Source organism: Misgurnus anguillicaudatus, chromosome 18 (genome assembly GCF_027580225.2).
Source record: "Misgurnus anguillicaudatus chromosome 18, ASM2758022v2, whole genome shotgun sequence".
Taxonomy (NCBI): domain Eukaryota; kingdom Metazoa; phylum Chordata; class Actinopteri; order Cypriniformes; family Cobitidae; genus Misgurnus; species Misgurnus anguillicaudatus.
In genome coordinates this window covers 31,230,059-31,256,597 of record NC_073354.2, presented here as the reverse complement: position 1 = coordinate 31,256,597, position 26,539 = coordinate 31,230,059, and the positions used below count along the sequence as shown (strand labels likewise).

General features: G+C 39.0%; 2 protein-coding genes across 4 annotated transcripts in view; one reads left to right on the top strand and one right to left on the bottom strand.

Annotated features, from left to right (window-relative positions):
- fabp7b (fatty acid binding protein 7, brain, b) overlaps positions 1-26,539 on the top strand; it is a 425,484-nt gene that overhangs the window by 78,481 nt on the left and 320,464 nt on the right. The window lies entirely within an intron of this gene.
- tbc1d32 (TBC1 domain family, member 32) overlaps positions 1-26,539 on the bottom strand; it is a 76,390-nt gene that overhangs the window by 23,826 nt on the left and 26,025 nt on the right. For all 3 annotated transcript variants that reach the window (XM_073856317.1, XM_055186058.2, XM_055186059.2), the window contains exons 24-29: positions 23,657-23,779; positions 22,272-22,380; positions 20,835-20,928; positions 20,014-20,133; positions 5,389-5,472; positions 1,870-1,939 (exon numbers count right to left, since the gene is read on the bottom strand). In XM_073856317.1, coding sequence (XP_073712418.1) covers positions 1,870-1,939; positions 5,389-5,472; positions 20,014-20,133; positions 20,835-20,928; positions 22,272-22,380; positions 23,657-23,779 — 600 coding nt within the window. The remainder of the gene's footprint in view (positions 1-1,869; positions 1,940-5,388; positions 5,473-20,013; positions 20,134-20,834; positions 20,929-22,271; positions 22,381-23,656; positions 23,780-26,539) is intronic.

The window sequence follows — 26,539 nt, the reverse complement described above, 5'->3', positions numbered from 1 at the left end:
GTTGGACATTTTTATCGTGGTTAATCGTTAAAGCGGTAATCGTTACATTTCTTTTAAATATCAATGAAATGCCTAAAGTGACATTTGTGAAAATACGGCATTTGAATTACTGACTAATAACCTTTTAATTGACATTAAAGTGAAATTACTGAACATAAACATAAGAGTCTGACAAAAATATGTTAAAGGAAAACACTACTGTTTTTCAATATTTTACTATGTTCTTACCTCAACTTAGACAAATTAATGCATACCTATCTTTATTCAATGCGTGCACTTAATCTTTGTACAGCGCTTCATGAATGTGTTAGCATTTATCCTAGCCCCATTCATTCATTAGGATCCAAGTAGGGATGAATTTAGAAGTTACCAAACAAAACGTGGCGATTTTTAAGCGGATAAAAAATGAGAAATATATTGTATAGTGGAATAGCATTTAGTTTGCAGCACTTCGACCTTGGCACGCATTAACATCATCATTTCTGAGTAAACCCCCTCTCGCTCAAACTTCCGTCAATATTACTGCGCTCGAGCTCGAAGTGCTGCAAACTAAGTGCTCTTCCGCCATACAATATAGTTCTCATATTTTATCCGCTTAAAAAAATCACCACGTTTTCTTTTGTGCCACCATACTTACTCGTATAACTACTCATGTAACAGTCTTTAAATAGGAAAAAACATGGAAGTGTTCGGTGGCTTCTAAATTCATCCCTGTTTGGATCCTAAGAAATGAATGGGGCTAGGCTAAATGCTAACACATTCACGACGCAATGCACAAAGATTTAGTGCTTGCATTGAAAAAATATAAGTATGTATTAATTTGTCTAAGTTGAGGTAAGAACATAGTAAAATATTAAAAAAACTGTGGTGTTTTCCTTTCATTTACAAGAAAACATGTCTGCACTGTCGCAGACGGTTTTGCATCTAAGCTATTCAAAATAGCATTAGATTTTAAGACTTATCTTTTAAGATTTATCTTATCCCACTGTTGTTTTCTTATTTGAACCATAAATCTAACTTGAGGTTTGTAAAGCTGTTTTCCAAAATAAGCAAAAATAGATAAATAATCAAATAAAGACCCTTAAAGGCGGAGTGCACAATGTTTGAAAGCCAATGTTGATATTTGAAATCACCTAAACAAACACGCCCCTACCCCAATAGAATCTGGAGCTTCTTTTAAAAGACCCGCCCCACACATACGCAACCTGGCAAGGATGTCGGTTAGTAGACACGTTCCTTACTGCTGATTGGCTACAAGTGTGTTTTGGTAGTCGGCCCGTCTCCTTTTCCAAAGCGTTTTTCAAGCATTGTGCACTCCGCCTTTAAAGCAATATTTATTTACAAAGTTGCTTCTCAAATAAGCTAACTTCTAAGATATTCAGATTTGTTGGCAGTTTCCTCTACTTGTGTATATTTACAGTAAATGGGGTGAAAATTCTCTCAGTGCAAAACAACAACAAAAACATATTAAATACAGGACAGCTTGCCTCTAAGATAAGGAAGGTTTGTGCAGGCCAACATGTTTGAGATTTATTTAAAATTACCAATAAAAGTAATGAGCTCTTCAATTTTTAATTCCCTTTTATAAAAAAATCTGAGAAATACTAATATCTTATGCAGTGCTGCTTCTCATCTCAAGTACATTTATCTTCATTTTTAGATTCTTTACTTTAAAAATGAAGGCTAATTAAAAACTCATTAGTAATTCCTTCTGCAGAAGTCTTTACAGTATACTGTAAAGCTGCATCTTGTTTAAGGGATACAAAACTAAATACAGATTAAGAAATATTTTAAACTGTATACTGCGTGAGGGTTTTTACCAACGTTTTAAATGGTGTTCAGCTAAAGATTTGAATGTCTGGTGATTACCTGAGTGAGATCCCCACACCTAACTGCTCCACGGATGACAAGCTCTTGCTCTTAACACTGTGGTCCACTACTAAAACCCAAACCCCCACACAAAAAAAGAGAGAAATTATTTTACATGTACATCTCATCAACAAAGTTAAATTTAAAAAATGTACAACAGAGTAGTTAGGAAGCATTGCAATATGTGTTGTTCAATAATACATTTTCAACTGAGGATTGGCTAACCCACAAATCATCATCAGCTGTGCAATCTAAATTTATCATGATTCACAATGCCCTTAATTGAGTAAATGCCCCTGGTGAGAGTGAAATGAGCCGGTTTATATAATTATGTGGCCGTTCCTCCATCCTCATTAATAACAAAACAACGTCAGGCTTGTAATGATGACATAATGTTGATGGATGTGCGCCTCATGCAGGGACAGGTCCTGATTGGCTGACGAACTAACCAGTAAGAGAGCCAGCATCAAAAGTCATGGTTCCTAGCATCAGTCAGCGGTTATGACATGAAAGGCTAAGTGAGATGAAGCATGTATGCTGTGATGGCTCGATTCGGACGCTCAGGTAAATGAGAGGGGAGGGTATAGATAAAGCACCAGGGGATGTATGTTACATTTACATTATATTAAATGAGATGGAATTTAACATTTTGTCTATCCTACACTGTCAGAAAAAAATATGTGTTAATATTAGTACCTTAAAGGTACATATTAATATCTCAAATGTCCATATTTGTACCAAATGTCTACATATCTGTACCTTATTAGGACATTTTAAAAGCCTAGGGTGCTGCCCCAGTGACAGCTGGGTAGTGATATATTTTTGCAAGTTTTATGTGTATCGGCATTGGCCGATACGTGGCTGCTATGTTCGCCGTTTTTTTCTGGCATTATTTACAGACAGAGTGCTGGAAGCCGCAAGCGATTGCAGGTCATGTGACTAAAAACAACCAACCTTTCTATGACAACATCGAAAGCTCGGCCTAACAGCTGATCATAGCTGGACAAAGCAGGTTTTTATTTCTCATCTCTACATATATTTGTAGTAGTAAAGTGCTAGAAATCAATATCCTTTGCTGATAGTTCCTCGTCATTGTGGAGAGTGCAGTTCATGGTTCCAGAGCACCCTCACCTGTTTTTATTTTTTTGTTAAATATAGTTTTTTTAAGGTCAATAAATGTTACTTTTTTAAATTGAGACTTGTAACATTTGGCATCATTGTGTCATTTTTATGATGTAAATTGAGTGAGCAAAAGCAGTATCGGCTCCAAATATCGGCTCAAGAAAATCGTCAGCTTGTATCGGTCATCGGCTAAGGCTGATGGAACAAAAATTTGTATCGCCATAAAAAAATCCAAATTGGTCGATCCCTACAGCTGGGGTATATACAGCAGTGAAATAAGTTTTTGACACAACAGCATTTTATCAGTAAGGGGAAAGATATCAGAATATTTAAGTATACAAGTTGAGTCATAATAAATAAAGTGAAATGACACAGGGAATAAGCATTGAACACGTACTTTAATGTATCAAATACTTATTTTCCCACCTATATTTGGTCCATTGCTTAAAGCAACTGTGCCAAAATGTATCCAAAAGATCATATTTTTCCCATGGTCCACCACACAGCTATACAGTAAATCAATAAAGTCCTATAGGCCTTGTACACACTGTAAACTTTCGGGAGTTACAACAGCATTTAAATGCGGGCAGTGAATCCTTTAAATTTAATGATTGATAAAGAGATAACCATAGCAACGTTCTGCCGTCTCGCGTGCTTATCAGTCCTCGTCTTTTTGTACTTACATACCGTTTTAGCGCTTAACCACTTAAGGCTTTTGGCTGATGAAGCAATCAAGTTTTTGGTGTTATTAAAGTGTGAAAGTGCCGGTCCCAATATTTTGATCTTTTAGGTAAAGCATTAGGATTTATTTTGGTTTATTATTGGATTTTTCTTGTTCGCTGTTTTTTTTCATGCAAGATCTGGCAACACTAGTCATCAAATGCTTGTGCCTCTGTCATTGTCCTGCACTGCGCATACAGAAGACTTTTTCCCCTTCTAGGCATTTATTTTTTCTGAAGAGAGACCTGTCATGTCTATGATGCACGTTTAAACACTTTATTAACTACTAGTTGTTCAGTTCGGTTATGTACACACTGTGCAGAGTTTCTGTAAATTCGGTTGTAACTACCTGCATTTTGCGGGAGTTAAATCGGTTGTAGAATGCGTCTGTCAGTCCCGTAAATTACTGAACTGTGTGTGTACAGAACAGGATTGAGGATTAAAAGGTGAAGTGACAACCAAATTAATATGCAATGTGTACAGGACCATAGATTTTTGTGTTTTGTTTGGCAATGTGTGTATTATTTTCCACCAAATTTTCAACCTATTGTATTGTATTGTATTGAAGTTGTGTGCGAATCGAATGGCATTAACACACACTATTAAATTTTCTAACACACTAATAGTACAAACACACAATTGAGATGTGTGTTTACAGACCTTTAAATAAAAGTTTACCATTCAAACTCAAAGGTTCCTTATATAGAGCAGTTTTATAAAAATATTACAGTAAATGTTTCAGTAAAGTGTTTAATTAATACCATTGAGCCAAATATAAAGAAAAATAATGATTATAAAAGGCTGATAATAAGTCTTAAAACAATAATGGTTTAAGAGAGCTGATCATTTTTCTTCTGAATTATTCATATTAAAAAAGTCTCAACCCTGTATATATTTCTCGCAGCTGGGATTAAGGAAAAAAGAGCACAACCAATATTGTTTCTCAGAATCATTATTTTTAATGAATGAAAACCCATAGAGCCTCAATTATTTGCTGAAATAAGTCCATTTGTGGGAACAGAAGACAGATGAATGTCTTTTACAATGAGTGCGTTTACATGCACAGTCTTACACCGATTATGCTTAATAAACTGATAATGTGTGAGGTCATGTAAACGCATAAAACAGTTTTCTTTTATCGTGGAAAGCCCATCGACAATGTAAGCAAAAACGATCAGCACAGTTAGTTTTTTTGCTCATTACCCTGATTTCGTGTTGCATGTAAACACCATAACAGGCTTTCTTGCAGTTTTGTTCATGTGCGCAGAAGTAAGCGCATTAAAGCATAAACTTGACTCAAGCAGTTGGCAGAGAAACTGCGAACATAAAAGCTGGCGTTACATTTACAGGTTCTCCAGACATGATAAGAGATACAACACAATAGCTTAAGACAGATTTCCCTTGATAAACTCACAAACCTACATCAAAACTAGGTAAGGTAAAAGAAAAGAAAACCAGGACTACATAAAATACAAGTTCACTTGCAACAAGAATCAACATAATTTGTGCCAACCACAATGTGTTGTGAATTATGGCCTGTCGAGAGCAATCAGAACCATAATGTTATATTCATGTGCACTCTTGTGTTGCTCTTAAAACTTTTCTTTTGGCCCTCAGACATGAATGAAATCTCTTCTAGATATAGAAAACATCTTGCATCAAGTGCTTTTGACTGACCTTTATATTCTGCAGGTGGAAAGAAGCAGTCAGTGGACGAAGATGAGAGATGCAAGACGACCCTCTCCAGAAGATCAGCGAGCACTGTGAGATCAACATGAAGAAAAGATCTTACCCAACAAAATAAAAAATGAGAAACCTACAAAAACCCTCCTTTAAAAGAGCCTCAATCACACAAAGCTTGGATGCCAGATATATAACAGAACATCTTGAGCTACTGAGTTTTAAATTTACCATGAGAAGAATGCTTAAAATCTAATTTCCTAAGTGCTGTACAGGACTTAGTTTAGACGATTCATCCTGTTTATCTACTTAGTCCAATATTCAGCCACTATGAAAAGTAAACCAGGAGTGTTCATAACTCAGCAGACAGAATGAGAAAAGACCCAATCTTGAATAAGTTTCTGTTACACGAAAAACAATTTAATTAAAGTAGCCTAACGTGTGTTTTACATGCGATAACACAATAACAAATGTAACATAGCACAGATTAAGACACTGGCATCTTCAAACCATGTCTATAAAAATATTATTTATTAAAGCATACTTTTAATCCAATAACACAGAACATGTTTAACCATTATGTGTTGTTGGGGCCATTTTTTTTTTGTCTTAATTTGGCAACAACGTTATCTGTGTTTCAGCAAATCGAATGATTTTTGGTGACAAATCTTATATTTACACAAATGTTAAGAAAATGCTTTTAAATTTACTACCCTTTCGTGTTGTTAGTGGACAAAAAAATGCCAATAAATTAAACTGCTGTAAAAACGTATCAGATAAATATTTTTAACCTTTTTTTTTTTTTGCATAAATCTGAAAATAAACCTCAATACTGATCAAAACTACCAAATGTTTACAAAAATTCCATGATTTTAACTCTTTAATTGCCAAGTGGCGTCACTGATTTGGGGAAAAAACACAAAATGAATTTTCAATATAAAAAGTGATTGTAGACTAGATTTTTTTTCTTGGGAATGTCAAAACATTGACTATGATGCATTTTTAGTTTGTGTGAAGCATCACATTTAATTTTGTTCTCCCTCATTTATGGTTCGTGGCTGTTTTTGCCCCATTGACTTCCACTGTAACAACATTTTTTGATTGCAGAAACATGACACCCTATTATCATGCATTCTTGATTGTTGGTGTTTTTCCTTTTGTAAAGAGATAAAAATTTGTTATTTTTACTGTTTATCACCATGTGGCACCATTAACTCTTTAGTAGGCCTCAATGTATAAGTCAGAAATTTAGCTCTGTTTTTTGCACAGGCCTACTAAAGGGTCAATGGTACCACATGGTGATCAACAGCAAAAACCACAAACTCTACCTCTTCGCAAAAGGACAAAAACACCAACAATGAACAACGCACGATAATAAGGTGTCATGGCCCTGCAACAAACAAATGTTGTTACAATGGAAGTCAATTTTTGTCCACTAACAACACAAAAGGGTAGTGAATTTGAACAATGCACAATGATTATTATGTTGGCTTGAGAAAGCCAACATACTGTTGTTGCACTTAAACTTATTATGTTGGCTTGACAAAGCCAACATACTGTTCTTCGATCTAAGCTTATTATTATTATTATTATTCTTCTTCTGTTCATACTTTTTACCAATTGTAACTCCTCCTAGAGCTTTCAAGCTACACCCACAAAACTTAACAAAACTTTTAAGACTGGTCCGTAGATAGGTGCTATGCCTTTTCTAACTGATGGGACCTACCGAATTCCTAAACGGGGCGCTCAAACACCCCAAATTTTCCATTGACTTAACATTGCGACAAACTTTGACGGGTCATAGCTGCAAGCGAGAAATTTGTACAAACTTGTGGGTTACCACATTTGCAAAGGCTGGCAGGCTCTGTAAGAACATACATCACATTGGGGTGTAAGTTTCACCCCTGGGGTGTAGGAGGCCCCCAAAATTCCCCATTGACTTATAACGGGGCAGGAAACACGCCCATATAAGGGAATAAAAACGTTCCAGATGGAATATCTTCGCTTTACAGTGTCATAGAGACATGGGGGTGGGCTCATTTTACTCAGGCATCCAATCAGTCTCTCTGGATCATCCCATAGCAATTAAGCCACGCCCCTAGCAACCATTTTTGGGCACCCTAGCAACATCTCCCATAGACTTCCATTATAAAATGCCCAGATGGATATCTTTGCAGCACAGTGTCACAGAGACATGGGGGTGGGCTCATTTTACTCAGGCATCCAATCAGCCTCTAAGGATTCTTATTGAGCTATTAAGCCACGCCCCTAGCAACCAAATATGAGCACCCTAGCAACATAATAAACAAAGCCTTATATCTTTGGATCTGAACATCATAGAGACATGGGGGTTGGGTCTTTTGGTCATGTTAGCTTTATGCTAGCTTCAAGCTAAGTCATACTAGCTTCATGCTAGTTTCATGCTAGCTTTATGCTAATTTCATAATAAATCTTGCTAACTTCATGCTTATTCATGTTAGCATCATGCTAGCTTCATGCTAATTCATGTTAACATCATGCTAGCTTCAAGCTAATTCATGTTAACATTATGCTAGCTTAATGCTAATTCATGTTAGCATCATGCTAGCTTCATGCTAATTAATGTTAGCATCATGCTAGCTTCATGCTAATTCATGTTAGCATCATGCTAGCTTCATGCTAATTCATGTTAGCTTCATGCTAGCTTCATGCTAATTCATGTTAGCATCATGCTATCTTAATGCTAATTCATGTTAGCATCATGCTAACTTCATGCTAATTCATGTTAGCATCATGCTAGCTTCATGCTAATTCATGTTAGCATCATGCTAGCTTCATGCTAATTCATGATAGCATCATGCTAGCTTCATGCTAATTCATGTTAGCATCATGCTAGCTTCATGCTAACTTCTTGCTAATTCATGTTAGCATCATGCTAGCTTCATGCTAATTCATGCTAGCATCATGCTAGCTTCATGCTAATTCATGTTAACATCATGTTAACTTCATGCTAATTCATGTTAGCATCATGCTAGCTTCATGCTAATTCATGTTAGCATCATGCTAGCTTCATGTTAACATCATGCTAGCTTCATGTTAATTCATGTTAGCATCATGCTAGCTTCATGCTAATTCATGTTAGCATCATGCTAGCTTCATGCTAATTCATGTTAGCATCATGCTAGCTTCATGTTAATTCATGTTAGCATCATGCTAGCTTCATGCTAATTCATGTTTGCATCATGCTAGCTTCATGCTAATTCATGTTAGCATCATGCTAACTTCATGCTAATTCATGTTAGCATCATGTTAGCTTCATGCTAATCATGCTAACTTGATGCTAGCTTCATGCTAATCATGTTAGCTTCATGCTAGCTTCATGCTAATTCATGTTAGCATCATGTTAGCTTCATGCTATTTCATGTTAGCATCATGCTAGCTTCATGCTATTTCATGTTAGCATCATGCTAGCTTCATGCTAATCATGCTAACTTGATGCTAGCTTCATGCTAATCATGTTAGCTTCATGCTAGCTTCAGGCTAATCATGCTAGCTTCATGCTAAATCAGGCTAGCTTCATACTTAAACATACTAACAGCCAGATAGCCTACTAAACTAAACTTCTGTCAAACAGTTTTTAACGTTCAGGCCAGGCTTTGTCAAGCCAACATAAAGTTTGTCAACAAACTTTTCTATCTAGTTATTATGTTGGCTTGTCAAAGCCAACATACTGATATTGTATTTAAACTTATTATGTTGGCTTTGAAAAAGCCAATATATTGATATTGCTATTAAACTTATTATGTTGGCTTTGAAAAAGCCAATATATTGTTATTGCTATTAAACTTATTATTAGTGGTGCTTGCATTTATGCAAAGCATCACTATTACTATTGCTCAGGGATATTATTATTTTTATATCTTTATTCTTATGTCGCATAAATTTCGGCGCGTAACTCGTCCCACACGGTTTGTCGTAGACCCATAAAAGAGGGCCCAAATTGACCGGTTTATTGAGGAATGGTGTGCTATATCTTTTTTAAGGGATCGGGTGCAGGATTTTCGAAAGGGGGGCGAAAAACCACCCGAAAAATCCCATTGACTTAACATTGCGCCCAACTTTGACCAGTCATAGCTCCACTCGAGGATTTTGTAGAAACATGTGGGTTACAACATTTGAAGAGGGTGCTAGGCTCAGTATGAACATACACCACAATGGGGTGTAAGTTGTACCCCTGGGGTGTAAGAGGCACCCGAAATTTCCCATTGACTTATAATGGGGCAGGAAACATGCCCATATAAGGGAATAAAAAAGTTCCAGATGAGATATCTTTGCTTTACAATGTCGTAGAGACAAGGGGGTGGGCTCATCTTACTCAGAGATCCAATCATTCTATCAGGGTAGTCCCAGAGCTATTAAGCCACGCCCCTAGCAACCATTTTGGGCACCCTAGCAACATCTCCCATAGACTGCCATTATAAAATGCCCAGATGGATATTTTTGCAGCACAGTGTCATAGAGACATGGGGGTGGGCTCATTTTACTCAGGCATCCAATCAGTCTCTCAGGATCCTTACATAGGTATTAAGCCACGCCCCTAGCAACCACTTTTGAGCACCCTAGCAACATAAAATTCAAACAGTTATATCTCCGCATCAGAACATCTTAGAGACACGGGGGTTGGACCGTTTGACTTTTGACTCAGAGTGTAATCACTATGGGATGAATATTTTTTCCCTAGAAACAAAATAGAGTACCCTAGCAACAGAGTAAACAAAGCCTTATATCTCCGCATCAGAACATAGTAGAGACACGGGAGTTGGACCGTTTGACTCGTGACTCAGTGTAATCATTATGGGATGCCAATTTTTTCCCTAGCAACCAAATACAGTACCCTAGCAACAGAGTAAACAAAGCCTTATATCTCCGGATCAGAACATCGTAGAGACACGGGGGTTGGACCGTTTGACTCGTGACTCGGCGGGTAATCACTATGGGATGCCAATTTTTTCCCTAGCAACCAAATACAGTACCCTAGCAACAGAGTAAACAAAGCCTTATATCTCAGCATCAGAACATCGTAGAGACACGGGGGTTGGACCGTTTGACTTGTGACTCAGAGTGTAATCACTATGGGATGCCATTTTTTCCCCTAGCAACCAAATACAGTACCCTAGCAACAGAGTAAACAAAGCCTTATATCTCAGCATCAGAACATCGTAGAGACACGGGGGTTGGACCGTTTGACTCGTGACTCGGAGTGTAATCATTATGGGATGCCAATTTTTTCCCTAGCAACCAAATACAGTACCCTAGCAACAGAGTAAACAAAGCCTTATATCTCCGCATCAGAACATCGTAGAGACACGGGGGTTGGATCGTTTGACTTGTGACTCGGAGTGTAATCATTATGGGATGCCAATTTTTTCCCTAGCAACCAAATACAGTACCCTAGCAACAGAGTAAACAAAGCCTCATATCTCCGCATCAGAACATCGTAGAGACACGGGGGTTGGACCGTTGGCTCATGACTCAGAGTGTAATCATTATGGGATGCCAATTTTTTCCCTAGCAACCAAATACAGTACCCTAGCAACAGAGTAAACAAAGCCTTATATCTCCGCATCAGAACATCGTAGAGAAACGGGGGTTGGACCGTTTGACTCGTGACTCGGAGTGTAATCATTATGGGATGCCAATTTTTTCCCTAGCAACCAAATACAGTACCCTAGCAACAGAGAAAACAAAGCCTTATATCTCCGCATCAGAACATCGTAGAGACACGGGGGTTGGACCGTTTGACTCGTGACTCGGCGGGTAATCACTATGGGATGCCAATTTTTCCCTAGCAACCAAATACAGTACCCTAGCAACAGAGTAAACAAAGCCTTATATCTCCGCATCAGAACATCGTAGAGACACGGGGGTTGGATCGTTTGACTTGTGACTCGGAGTGTAATCATTATGGGATGCCAATTTTTTCCCTAGCAACCAAATACAGTACCCTAGCAACAGAGTAAACAAAGCCTCATATCTCCGCATCAGAACATCGTAGAGACACGGGGGTTGGACCGTTGGCTCATGACTCAGAGTGTAATCATTATGGGATGCCAATTTTTTCCCTAGCAACCAAATACAGTACCCTAGCAACAGAGTAAACAAAGCCTTATATCTCCGCATCAGAACATCGTAGAGAAACGGGGGTTGGACCGTTTGACTCCTGACTCGGAGTGTAATCATTATGGGATGCCAATTTTTTCCCTAGCAACCAAATACAGTACCCTAGCAACAGAGAAAACAAAGCCTTATATCTCCGCATCAGAACATCGTAGAGACACGGGGGTTGGACCGTTTGACTCGTGACTCGGCGGGTAATCACTATGGGATGCCAATTTTTTCCCTAGCAACCAAATACAGTACCCTAGCAACAGAGTAAACAAAGCCTTATATCTCAGCATCAGAACATCGTAGAGACACGGGGGTTGGACCGTTTGACTCTTGACTCAGAGTGTAATCACTATGGGATGCCATTTTTTCCCCTAGCAACCAAATACAGTACCCTAGCAACAGAGTAAACAAAGCCTTATATCTCAGCATCAGAACATCGTAGAGACACGGGGGTTGGACCGTTTGACTCTTGACTCGGCGTGTAATCACTATGGGATGCCATTTTTTCCCCTAGCAACCAAATACAGTACCCTAGCAACAGAGTAAGAAAAGCCTTATATCTCCGCATCAGAACATCGTAGAGACACGGGGGTTGGACCGTTTGACTCGTGACTCGGAGTGTAATCTTAATGGGATGCCAATTTTTTCCTTAGCAACCAAATACAGTACCCTAGCAGCAGAGTAAACAAAGCCTTATATCTCCGCATCAGAACATCGTAGAGAAACGGGGGTTGGACCGTTTGACTCGTGACTCGGCGTGTAATCATTATGGGATGCCAATTTTTTCCCTAGCAACCAAATACAGTACCCTAGCAACAGAGTAAACAAAGCCTTATATCTCCGCATCAGAACATCGTAGAGACACGGGGGTTGGACGGTTTGACTCATGACTCAGAGTGTAATCATTATGGGATGCCAATTTTTTCCCTAGCAACCAAATACAGTACCCTAGCAACAGAGTAAACAAAGCCTTATATCTCCGCATCAGAACATCGTAGAGACACGGGGGTTGGACGGTTTGACTCATGACTCAGAGTGTAATCATTATGGGATGCCAATTTTTTCCCTAGCAACCAAATACACTACCCTAGCAACAGAGTAAACAAAGCCTTATATCTCCGCATCAGAACATCGTAGAGACACGGGCTTTGGATCGTTTTACTCGTGACTGGAAGTATAATCATATACTGTCCCCAGAAATTTGCCACGGCAAGCACCACTTCACATTTTCTTCAGGAAATGTACCAATCTAGTTATTATTCTTTTTCTCCCCCCAAAATTTCGGCAACTAACTCGTCCTAGGGCTTTCAAGCTACATGCACCAAATTTTCCACAGACCTTCAGACTGGTCTGACTTAGTGTGCTATATCTTTTCTAACTGATGGGACCTTCCGAATTCCTAAACGGGGGTCTCGAACACCCCAAAATTTCCATTGACTTAACATTGAGACAAACTTTGACGGGTCATAGCTGTGAGTGAGAAACTTGTAGAAACTTGTGGCTTACCACATTTAAGGTGGCTGACAGGCTCTGTAAGAACATACATCACAATGGGGTGTAAGCTGTACCCCTGGGGTGTAAGAGGCCCCCAAAATTTCCCATTGACTTATAATGGGGCAGGAAGCATGCCCATATAAGGGAATAAACGCGTCCCAGATGGAATATCTTTACTTTAGAGTGTCGTAGAGACATGGGGGTGGGCTCATTTTACTCAGTCATCCAATCAGTCTCTTAGGATCGCCCCAAAGCTATTTAGCCACGCCCCTAGCAACAATTTTGGGTACCCTATCAACATCTCCCATAGACTACCATTATAAAAAGCCCATATGGATATCTTTACACCAGAGTGTCATAGAGACATAGGGGTGGGCTCATTTTACTCAGGCATCCAATCAGTCTTAATAGGATTCTTATTGAGGCATTAAGCCACGCCCCTAGCAACCAAATTTGAGAACCCTAGCAACATAATAAACAAAGCCTTATATCTCTTGGTCTGAACTTCATAGAGACATGGGGGTTGGGTCTTTGGGTCATGCTAGCTTCATGCTAGCTCCATGCTAAGTCATACTAGCTTCATGCTAGTTTCATGCTAGCTTTATGCTAATTTCATAATAAATCTTGCTAACTTCATGCTAAATCATGCTAAATTCATGTTAAATCTTGTTAGCTGCACGCTAAATAGTGCTAGCGTCATGCTAATCATGTTAGCATCATGCTAATCATGCTAGCTTCACGTTAAATCATGCTAGCTTCATGCTAATCATGCTAACCTCATGCTTACTTCATGCTTATCATGCTAGCCTCATGCTACCTTCATGCTAATCATGCTAACATCATGCTAGCTTCATGCTAATCATGCTAGAATAATGCTAGCTTCATGCTAATAATGCTAGAATCATGCTAACTTCATGCTAATCATGCTAGAATCATGTTAGTTTCATGCTAGCTTCATGCTAATCATGCTAACATCATGCTAGCTTCATGCTAATCATGCTAGCAACATGCTAGCTTTATGCTAATCATGCTAGCTTTATGCTAATCATGTTAGCATCATGCTAATCATGCTAGCAACATGCTAGCTTCATGCTAATCATGCTACCATCATGCTAACTTCATGCTAGCTCCATGCTAATCATGCTAACATCATGTTAACTTCATGCTAATCACGTTAGCATCATGTTAGCTTCATGCTTATCATGTTAGCATCATGCTAGCATCATGCTAATCATGCTAGCATCATGCAAACATCATGCTAGCTTCATGCTAATCATGCTAGCATCATGCTAGCTTCATGCTAATCATGCTAGCATCATGCTAGCTTCATGCCAATCATGCTAGCATCATGTTAGCTTCATGCTAATCATGCTAGCATCATGCTAGCTTCATGCTTATCATGCTAGCATCATGCTAATCATGCTAGCTTCATGGTAATCATGATAGCTTCATGTTAGCTTCATGCTAATCATGCTAGCATCATGCTAGCTTCGTGTTAATCATGCTAACATCATGCTAACTTCATGCTAGCTTCATGCTTATCATGTTAGCATCATGCTAGCTTCATGCTAATCATGCTAGCATCATGTTAGCTTCATGCTTATCATGCTACCTTCATGCTAATCATGCTAGCATCATGTTAGCTTCATGCTAATCATGCTAGCATCATGCTAGCTTCATGCTAATCATGCTACCAACATGCTAGCTTTATGCTAGCATTATGCTAGCTTCATGCTAATCATGCTAACATCATGCTAACATCATGCTAGCTTCATGCTAATCATGTTAACATCATGCTAGCTTCATGCTAATCATGCTAACAACATGCTAGCTTTATGCTAATCATGTTAGCATCATGCTAATTATGCTAGCAACATGCTAGCTTCATGCTAATCATGCTACCATCATGCTAACTTCATGCTAGCTCCATGCTAATCATGCTAACATCATGTTAACTTCATGCTAATCACGTTAGCATCATGTTAGCTTCATGCTTATCATGCTAGCATCATGCTAGCATCATGCTAATCATGCTAGCATCATGCTAACATCATGCTAGCTTCATGCTAATCATGCTAGCATCATGCTAGCTTCATGCTAATCATGCTAGCATCATGCTAGCTTCATGCTAATCATGCTAGCATCATGCTAGCTTCATGCTTATCATGCTAGCATCATGCTTATCATGCTAGCTTCATTTTAATCATGATAGCTTCATGCTAGCTTCATGCTAATCATGCAAGCATCATGCTAGCTTCATGCTAATCATGCTAACATCATGCTAGCTTCATGCTTATCATGTCAGCATCATGCTAGCTTCATGCTAATCATGTTAGAATCATGCTAGCTTCATGCTAATCATGCTAGCATCATGCTAGCTTCATGCTAATCATGCTAGCATCATGCTAATCATCCTAGCTTCATGTTTATCATGTTGGCATTATGATAAATCATGCTAAATCATGCTACCTTCATACCTAAACATACCAACAGCCAGATAGCCTACTAAACTAAACTTCTGTCAAACCGTTTTAAACGTTCAGGCTACGCTTTTTCAAGCCAACATAAAGTTTGTCTTCAAACTTTAATATCTAGTTATTATTATTCTTTTTCTTCTGACCTAAAAATTTCTAACTCTAACTCCTCCTAGAGCTTTCAAGCTACAGCCACCAAACTTTGCACAGACCTTCAGTCTGATCTGAGGAGGTGTGCTATATCTTTTCTAAGGGATCAGACTTACGGTTCTCCTAAACCGTCCGATCAAACATCCCAAAAAAGTCCCATAGACTTACATTCATAGAATGTTTAGGCTGAGTGTTTATTTTCAAATCCTAACTGTCAACTCTCATTCATACAAATACATTACATCATCTCTCAATCTCTCTCAGTCTATCTCTGTCTCACAAAACTCACTCAATAGGACAGACAAACACAACTTAACACACACACACACACACACACACACACAACCACACAGACACACAATCACACACAACTACACACAGACACACAACTACACACAGACACACAATTACACACACAAACACAAAATGATATATAACATACTGTCACAAAAACACAGACATGCGCACACAAACAACCACACACAGACACACAACCACACACAAATACACATAGACACACAACTACACACAGACACACAATTACAAACACAAACTTATATATAACATACTGTCACAAAAACACAGACATGCACACACACACACACACACACACACACACACACACACACACACAACACAACACAAATAAACACACACACACACAATATTACATTCTGCCCTAAATGCCCCAACTGCCCTAAATGCCCAACTACCCAATTCTGCCCCAAATGCCCCAACTACCCTAAATGCCCCATCTGCCCTAAATGCCCCAACTACCCAATTCTGCCCCAAATGCCCCAACTACCCTAAATGCCACATCTGCCCCGTCTGCCCCAAACACCCAATTCTGCCCCAAGTGCCCTGTATGCCCCAACGACCCAATTCTGCCCCAAATTCCCCATTCTGCCCCAACTGCCCTAAATGCCCCAACTGCCGTAAATGCCCCATCTGCCCTAAATGCCCCATCTGCCCTAAATGCTTCATCTGCCCCATTCTGCCCCAACTGCCCTAAATGCCCCAACTGCCCTAAATGCCCCAACTGCCCTAAATGCCTCAAATGCCCCAACTGCCTCATCTGCCCCAACTGCCCTAAATGCCCCAACTGCTCTAAATGCCCCAACTGCCCTAAATGCCCCAACTGCCCTAAATGCCTCAAATGCCCTAACTGCCTCATCTGCCCCATTCTGCCCCAACTGCCCTAAATGCCCCATCTGCCCTAAATGCCCCATCTGCCCCAAGTGCCCCGTCTGGCACAATTATCCAATTCTGCCCCAAATACCCTAAATGCCCCATCTGCCACAAATGCCCCATCTGCCCCAACTGCCCAATTCTGCCCCAACTAAACCCATCTGCCCCAACTAACTTAACTGCCCCAACTGCAGCTCCATCTATTACTCTCAGACTAGGCTTTCTCAAGCCAACATAAAGTTTGTTCACAAACTTTAACCTCATCTAGTTATTATTATTCCCTCTTCTTTTCTTCTGAGACTAAAATTTCTAACTCTAACTCCTCCTAGAGCTTTTAAGCTACAGCCACCAAACTTTGCACAGACCTTCAGTCTGATCTGAGGAGGTGTGCTATATCTTTTCTAAGCGATCGGACTTACGGTTCTCCTAAACCGTCCGATCAAACATCCCAAAAAAGTCCCATAGACTTACATTCATAGAATGTTTAGGCTGAGTGTTTATTTTCAAATTCTAACTGTCAACTCTCATTCATACAAATACATTACATCATCTCTCAACCTCTCTCAGTCTATCTCTGTCTCACAAAACTCACTCAATAGCACAGACAAACACAACTACACACACACACAGAACCACACACAACTACACACAGACACACAACTACACAGACACACAATTACACACACACAGACACACAACTACACACACAAATACAATATTACACTTACAAACACATTATTACACACACAAACATACTCACACAAACACACAAATAAATTACCCAAATGCCCTAACTGCCCCATCTGCCCCAAATGCCCCATCTGCCCAATTCTGCCCCAAATGTCCCATCTGCCCAATTCTGCCCCAAATGTCCCATCTGCCCCGTCTGACACAACTGCCCAATTATGCCCCAACTGCCCTAAATGCCCCAACTACCCTAAATGCCCCAACTGCCCTAAATGCCCAAACTGCCCTAAATGCCCCAACTACCCCAAATGCCCCAACTACTCCAAATGCCTCATCTGCCCCCTTCTGCCCAACTGCCCTAAATGCCCCAACTGCCCTAAATGCCCCAACTACCCAATTCTGCCCCAAATGCCCCAACTGCCCCAAATGCCTCATCTGCCCCAACTGCACTAAATGCCTCAACTGCCCTAAATGCCCCAACTGTCCTAAATGCCCCAACTGCCCTAAATGCCCCAACTACCCAAATGCCGCAACTACCCCAAATGCCTCATCTGCCCCCTTCTGCCCTAAATGCCCCAACTGCCCTAAATGCCCCAACTGCCCTAAATGCCCCATCTGCCCTAAATGCCCCAACTGCCCTAAATGCCCCAACTACCCAATTCTGCCCCAAATGCCCCAACTACCCCAAATGCCTCATCTGCCCCCAACTGCCCTAAATGCCCCAACTGCCCTAAATGCCCCAACTACCCAATTCTGCCCCAAATGCCCCAACTACCCCAAATGCCCCAACTGCCCCAAATGCCTCATCTGCCCCAACTGCCCTAAATGCCCCATCTGCCCTAAATGCCCCAACTACCCAATTCTGCCCAAACTACCCTAAATGCCCCATTCTGCCCCGTCTGCCCAATTCTGCCCCAACTAACCCATCTGCCCCAACTAACTTAACTGCCCCAACTGCAGCTCCATCTATTACTCTCAGACTAGGCTTTCTCAAGCCAACATAAAGTTTGTTCACAAACTTTAACCTCATCTAGTTTTTTTTTATTGACCGTTTAAAATGTTAAAATCCATAAAAAGGCATCTTATGAACAAAACATGTATAATAAATAACTAAATGTCTTTAAATCACAGCATGTATTCATTTTGCATTTACACTGCCATTCTTTAAACTTAACAATGCATTCATAAAAATTATTTCAAATCAATATTTAATGTTCCTTACCTTACTTATGAGACAACTATACGTTTAATAAGCAGACAATGTATAGTAAGCAGGTTGTTATCGCAAAATAAGATGTAAAGGCCAATTTATACTTTTGCGTTAGGTGCGCGTTATAGGTACGCCGTAACATACGCATAGACGCGAACCCTGTCGCCGTAGCCTTCGCAGTACCTGACGTGCACATACTCAAAAATGTAACTACACTTCAAAACGACGCGGACCGCAAGATCTGTGATTGGTCGGCGTGAATGCATTGTGTTTCCTCCTACGCATTTCGGCGGTGTAACTGCAGAGCAACACAAACGCAGAAGTATAAATGCTCATGACTGCGTTGCCTACGTGCGTAGCGTCTGGCGTACCCTACGGCGTAACCCCGACGCAAAAGTATAAATTGGCTTTGAGACTGATCACACTGCCGGGGCTTATTTCTGCAATAACAACCTGCTGCTTATACATTATCCCTAAATAAATAAATAAATTAATCAAAGTATGTTCATCCATATTTATTTTATTTTTCACTCTTTTTTAAGATACAACCAGAAAATACAGGAAATATGTACAAAAACAAAACAATTTTCAGAACTAAATGTCTTCTTCAGGCATCTGTCAGTATTTAGTGTAACCTCTCTTGGCACTAAACACATCTTGAGCTTTTTTGAGGAGACTGAAGTCCTGAAGTCATTCGGTTAGAATTAGAAATTAGGATTTAATTTAATTTAGGTTTAAGAGATCATGCAGTTTCCTGCTATTGCTCAAGTGGAGGGGGACTTTACCCTAAATACTTGACACTTCATCTTATACTTTTATACAGTTTTTAATACTACATACACATTTCCTGTATTTTCTGGTTGTATTTTAATAAATAGACTGAGAAATAATTATATATGATCACTATGCAATTGCAAAAACAACAAATCTAATGGAAGCATGGTGGCCTAAGATTTTTGCACAGTACTGTATAAATATTCCCAAACAAATAATATATGGGATATATCATATAGAAGGGTTCAGTGTCTGCCTTTTTTGACTTTGAAGAAGAAAAAACTTAGCCACTCATTCCCTGAAGACTTAGAAGTGTCATCAATAAAATTCACAGAGTCCTCTTTTCCCAAAGCCCAATGAGTATGCTATAGTGGGATCAGGGGTCCTGTTTAATGTTTGATTTTTTTCTCACAATATCTCTTTAAATAAAGTCAAATTTTAGGATGAGATTGAAACAGTTGGCTGTGAAGTTCAGATAGAGTTGAATGTAGGTCATACCATATCCAGCGAGAGCGTGTGATCTCGATGCCATGATCTTGCAGAACTGTCTTCTACAATCCTCTATCCAGTCCCCGTCCGTCTCTTTAGAGGAGGCCAGAAGAGCACTGATCTCAGGCTCTGAATGAAAAAGCACAAGATGTCAATTACTGAGTACACATCGCTGAGTACTGAGTACAATGCCTCTGTCAATTTAAAGGCCAACAACAGTTATAGATAATTATGAGCCAACATTTTAAAGCAAACCCGATAAACATCTAAAGAAAGGCTAAAAGAGACATACACCATTGAAATACTGAATAAGCCTGCAAACATGTGCCTCTTATTTCTAAAAGAAAAATGTTTGCAAGCTGTTAAGAACCCGCATTCCTGATTTACTTAGCCGGAGACAGCTGTCACTTTGTAATAAAGATGTATTGCTGTGACAAGAGGAGTAATGAGTCTTTCGTGACGGAATTTTTTTTTTACCTGACTGATGAATAAAATATTTTAGACCCATAGAAAACCCTTTAAATTGGGAATTTAATTGCAAAATAAGAAATTATGAAAAGTTGTTTCAACCTTAAATAAATTTTCAGGAGGAGTAAAAACACTTTGGCACACTGCATTTCAATGCAAAAAATTCAAAATTGAATACTGCATAATTAAATGTAACATTTAAAATTTATTTTACGCTAGTTAAATATAGATTTAAGTACTGGATTGAAGGGTGTTTTTCTCAAGCGATACTGCTTTCCTGCGTGACATGACATGGAAATAAACAATTTTATTAGCAGGCCCAGTTTACTCTAAAAGTGAGTAATATTTCTTTGGGTTCTTACCCTGTTTAGTACGGACAGTTTTGGGCACGTCGAGGATGTAATTCTTGGGTAAAGGGTAGGAGGACACCATCGGCCATGGATAAGGATCATTCCCCTGTGAGACGGATGGGTCATTATGCATTCAATACAGATAAAACACAATTACATTCCTTGCTGCAATAGTTAATATCCATTAAAAACTTTAATTTGATGCTAAGAGTCTGACTTCACAAGACGACTGAGAAGCAAAAGAATAACAAACTGGGGTCTTAATTTGTTTTCCAGCAATGTGAATTAAATAAAAAAGGAACAGAAAAGAAAATCAGAAATAATGCTTTATTTTTGTTATAAATAAAGTAATGAGTCATAATTCAAAGCTTCGTCTCCTTCTGCCATTAATGTCATATTTAGTCATTAAAGGTGGGGTAAGCGATTTCTGGTAACCGTGTTGATATTTAAAATCACCAAAACAAACTTTTGATACACCCGCCACACACGTAGGCAACCAAGGCAACAATGTCATAAATGAGAAAAACAATGTGCATTAGTACTACGGTAATCCAAGTCGAATGTGTTTCGATAGTACCGCGTGTTTTAATGTGTGAATGGTTTTACTCCGTTACTCCGACATTAAACACCCGGCACAAGAGGAAGAGGTCAGAATTTTGGCTCAGACAAATGCTTGCAGGAGACATACTGTAGATAGCATGTACATCGCAGGGGCATTTCTACTACTGATTGGCTTTAAGTGTGGCCCGACGCACTTTTCCAAAGCGTTTTTTAAATATCGTATATTCCACTTTTGACAATCAACTTGTTACATTATGCACCAATAGCCTTTAATTGACTTGACATTACAAGTGATGCTTCATCCATAAAGCTGTACTTTCAAGCACAATAGCCATTTTTCACAACACTATGAAAAATAATTTTTTTATACTTTGTATCATATGCATCATATAAGATATACCAGAATGCATTATTAGTGGCTTGAACCTAATCAAAGCTGCAGAATTTTTTTTTTGACTAGATAAGGTTCATAACTGAATGCTGATACTTGATACCCTGTTTGTCTTTTCCTTAAAGAATCATTCTAATACGTGAATATTTTTAAAAGATACAGTAAGATATCACAAATCTGTCTGTGGTGAACAAGACTTGTAAGCAAGAGTTGCTTTGTTTATGTTTTGTATCACTGCAGTCAGCTTTTCCGGTTTCCTGGTGATGAACCTAATGAACACAAACTACTGCGCAGAATGAATGTGCTACTTGGCTGCCGTCCGTTCAGTGTGCCTGGGCAACTTTGGACCCAGACGCAGCCAGCATGTGGGGCAATGTGAGCTGACCTCACAGTCTGCGCTATTTTGCTGGCATCGGTTTGGTGTGTCCCTACAGTACCTTTATACTGCATCTGTATGATCAGTGTGGAAGCAGATACGTAAGATAAGATGCCCTCACCTTTTGCAGGGCTCGGGGAGGAAGTCTCCTCTCAGAGGGGCCACCGACTGCACCGATTCGAACCAGGATGTGGTTTCTTTCCACAGACAGCCCATCAATGATAAACTCCCTGGGAATAATTAAGGCAGTATAAATAAGCAATCAATAACCATAGTATGTATAAATACTGTACACACAAATGTATCAACTTCTGGTACAGTATTAAAGAAATTAAACTAGCTTTTTATATGGGGGTCAAATTATCATAACACCATATTATGCTGCTGTTTATTCATGCTTATATTATATTAGTAACGCTTAGTTAACTCAAAGGCATTTTTTCTTATATTTGGTACTTAATTTTACTTAAAGCAATATTCAATATTCTTAAAAGAAAAATCCAGATAATTTACTCACCACCATGTCATCCAAAATGTTGATGTCTTTCTTTGTTCAGTCCAGAAGAAATTATGTTTTTTGAGGAAAACATTGCAGGATTTTTCTTATTTTAATGGACTATAATAGACACCAACAATTAACACTTAACTCAACACTTAACAGCTTTTCTCAACAGAGCTTCAAAGGACCACAAACGATCCCAAACGAGGCACAAGGGTCCCATCCAGCACAACGACTGTCATTTTTGACAAGAAAAACAACAAACATACACTTTTAAACCACAACTACTGTATAGATCTGTTCGTGATGCGCCAGGTGACCCCACGCAATACGTCATGATGTCAAGAGGTCACAGAAGACGAACGCGAAACTCCACCCCAGTGTTTACAAGTGTCTAGAAAGAGGACCGTTCCTACGTTGTTGTATGTCAACTGATACTAATTAATGTCTTTGTGTCAGTTTATTGTTTACAATGGTCCGCAAATGTGCGTTTTATATATGTAACACGTGACCTCCCTATGTCACTACGTATTTACGTTAAGTCACGCTGGACCGTATCTAGACGACAAGTTGTGGTTTAAAAGTGCATATTTTTTATTTTTCTTGTCAAAAATGACAATCGTTTTGCTAGATAAGACCCTTATGCCTCGTTTGGGATCGTTTATAGTCCTTTGAAACACCGTTGAAAAAAACTGTTACGTGTTGAGTTAAGTGTTAATTGTTGGTGTCTATTAAAGTCCATTAAAATGTGAAAAATCCTGCAATGTTTTCCTCAAAAAACATAATTTCTTCTCGACTGAACAAAGAAAGACATCAACATTTTGGATGACATGGTGGTGAGTAAATTATCTGGATTTTTCTTTTAAGAAAATGGAATATTCCTTTAAATCTAAACTGTGCATAATAAAATGCAAAAATTTTTACAATCAGTTTTAGAAAGTAACTATTATGCTGTCCATTTATGTGTGTTGTGTTGAACTACAGTGAAGTCAGAGATGACCACCCACCCTTCACCAGAGGGCGGCTCTGTCACGTTATCCCTTTGACCCTGTAGCAGTAACTCAGAGACATTGAACTGAGACTCCAAAAGAAGAAAAGTATCCAGGTTACAGCACAGTACGCTGAGGAGCCTGGAGAGAGAACAAGTGTTTAATCACAAACAAGCATCTCACACGCAAAACTTTTAGCAATAAATCAGCATGAAATTAAAGTTTGATTTATATAATAATGCTTTTTCACAACTCAAGGTCGCATTACGCATTAGTAATGATTTTAAAAACATGCAGTTGAAACAAAATTCTGAAAAAAAGCTTTAAGCCAAAATTCTGTCAGATGAACAGTAAAAACAATTTGTGTGAGTATAGTCTATTCTGTATTTCTTTATTCTGATTACATTTATAATAATGGTTGACAGTCATCACTCTGTTAAGTGTTATGTTTACACCTTAGATTGTAAAATGAATCGTGTTTACTTTTCTTCTTCTGCATCTCATCACTATTAAGGCCTGTTCACAAAAAGAACTAGCCTGGGTGCCAGCCGATCTTAGCCCCGCCCACAAAATTTTGAGGACAGGAAGATCGGTCTGGGGTTTCTCCGTTGAGGAGCTACTATGCTAGTCCCAAAGCTGGTCGACCAATCAAATTGTCAGGGCGGGCTTTATATGACGATGGACAGATGATCAACAGTAACGTAATCAACCACGTCACCAAAGAGCGCGTGCGTTGAATCTATTTACAACGAAATGGCTGTCGCTGGAGAATTCAAATGTGTGGATTCTGACATTGAGTCTGTTCTAAAAGATATCGACTAAGCATTTATTTTAAAAGAGAAACAGAGAAACGTGAGCATGGCATTTGTTGATCAGATTGTCCTTCCTACGGGATTCGGCAAAAGTTGGTCGCACTTATGGAGGACAAAGTTAAAGAAGCAACTGAAATGGGTATGATGAGATGGATATAATTAGCGGTCGTTGCCAGCTTCTTTTCGGAACCCCGGAATCATGGCTGCTGAATAAGTGGAGGACATGCTAGGCTCCGATATTTTTCAAGCCAACGTAATGGGTATCATCGTGGATGAAGTTTACCTAACGTACAAATGGTAAGAGATAGTCTTACTGTATGACTTAGTAAATACTTAATGTTGAGATATAAATGAAATGTTCTAAACATAGTAGGTGTTGATGTACGTTCGCTAGTATAATCACAATGTTAGTGTCATTGCAGCGAAATAACTAGCAGTTCGGTCAGGCTGCAAAAGACATCATTTCAACATACGTCACACGCTCCGTTGCTCTGATTGGTCATAGGTCTATCCAAATGAGTGCAGAGGCATTTTTTGGTTGGGACACGCCTCATAATCATAGCCCAATGGAGTGGTATCAGACTCAAATTCTGACTAGAATTGAGTATGACAACGTCAGGCGAAAAAAGAACAATAACTATAAACATAGCTATAAAGTTTTTAAAAAATTCAACATAAGAGCGGACTCCACAGTAATTTTTCAGCTGATGAATAATTAAGCACCGACATCCAATCCTTTCAAATTTAAAGTGCTTGCATATTTAACAAGTGAAACGGCAGCATGATTCCAAAATAAGCTAAAGTAGATAAAAGTTTGAGATATCAAGCAAGTGCCAGTAACACTAATGGAGAACATTAACGCTTAACTCGTCTGTGGAAATGCAGTGACACACCATGAAAACCAGCACGGAAGATGTCACATGTAATTAATCATGAAATCCTGCACTAGACCAATGGGATGAAGATAATCTGTATGATTAGTGAGTGCAGAACGGTGACATTGCCGCGTATATATATATCAGTTCTAGAGAAGCCACAATGTCTGGGCTGCTGGAATTGTTAGGTGACGCTAATTCTTCTGTCTAATGGATTCTAATGATGTGATTCAAAGCAGCAGAGCAGATCACAGAGGATTTTCAATGTAGACATTACATCACACTGTACTGTGACTGAATCAGTGCGGCATCAGCGGTTTATTTGCAGATAAACACTAAGAGCATAACAAAGAACACTGTGCCAATGTCACTGTGGGACGATAAAAAAATGCTGCGACTTGACAATCCCTTTCAAAATAAAGTAAAATATTTCAAAATAGAGAACTGAAACAGAAAGAATTTTGCCAGTGTGATATTTGTTATAAACTTGGGTAATAATAATAAGTCTTTGATGTGTGACAAGCAGTTAGGTCCGGGACGTTTTTTTATTAAACTGAAGAACGTATATTTTAAAATAAATAGTAAATAATTACTGAAAGTTTGAAATAAAAATAAATGCAGGCTTTTATTTTGCCAAGGAAGATCAAACAGGCGGGTAAGAAGCCAACTTTTTGAATCTTTAGACTGCATGGTCTCAAATCTGACACAAGGTGGCGATTTAACAATGCCATTACAAATAGTTAAACTTAAGCACCTAACTGTAACCCAAAGTTGGGGGTTCCCATTTCATTACTCATTTAAAGTCGCCATAAAACGGAAGCATCGATTGCCTAATTTTCCCCATGGTGACGTATATCCGAGTGAAACTGGCTTCTGAAATTAAATAAGGCAGGGCTGGATTTGAATTTGTCCAGACGTTTGAAGTTGGGTCATGTTGGTAATTGCTAAGACGTCATCCTGTGTCTAGGGTGGTGTAACCTAGTCCATTAGGTTAGTAATCGAAAGGTTATGGATTCATTTGGTCCTACAAATAAACTAATTTAAAGGTGCAATGTGTACATTTTAGAAGAATCTATTGACAGAAGTGCAATATATTATACATAACTATGTTTTCGACTGTGATTTTCATTACCTTAGAATAAGCCATATTTATTTACAGTGAGGCTCAAAAGTTTGGGCACCCTTGGTAAATGTGTGCCCAAACTTTCGAGCCC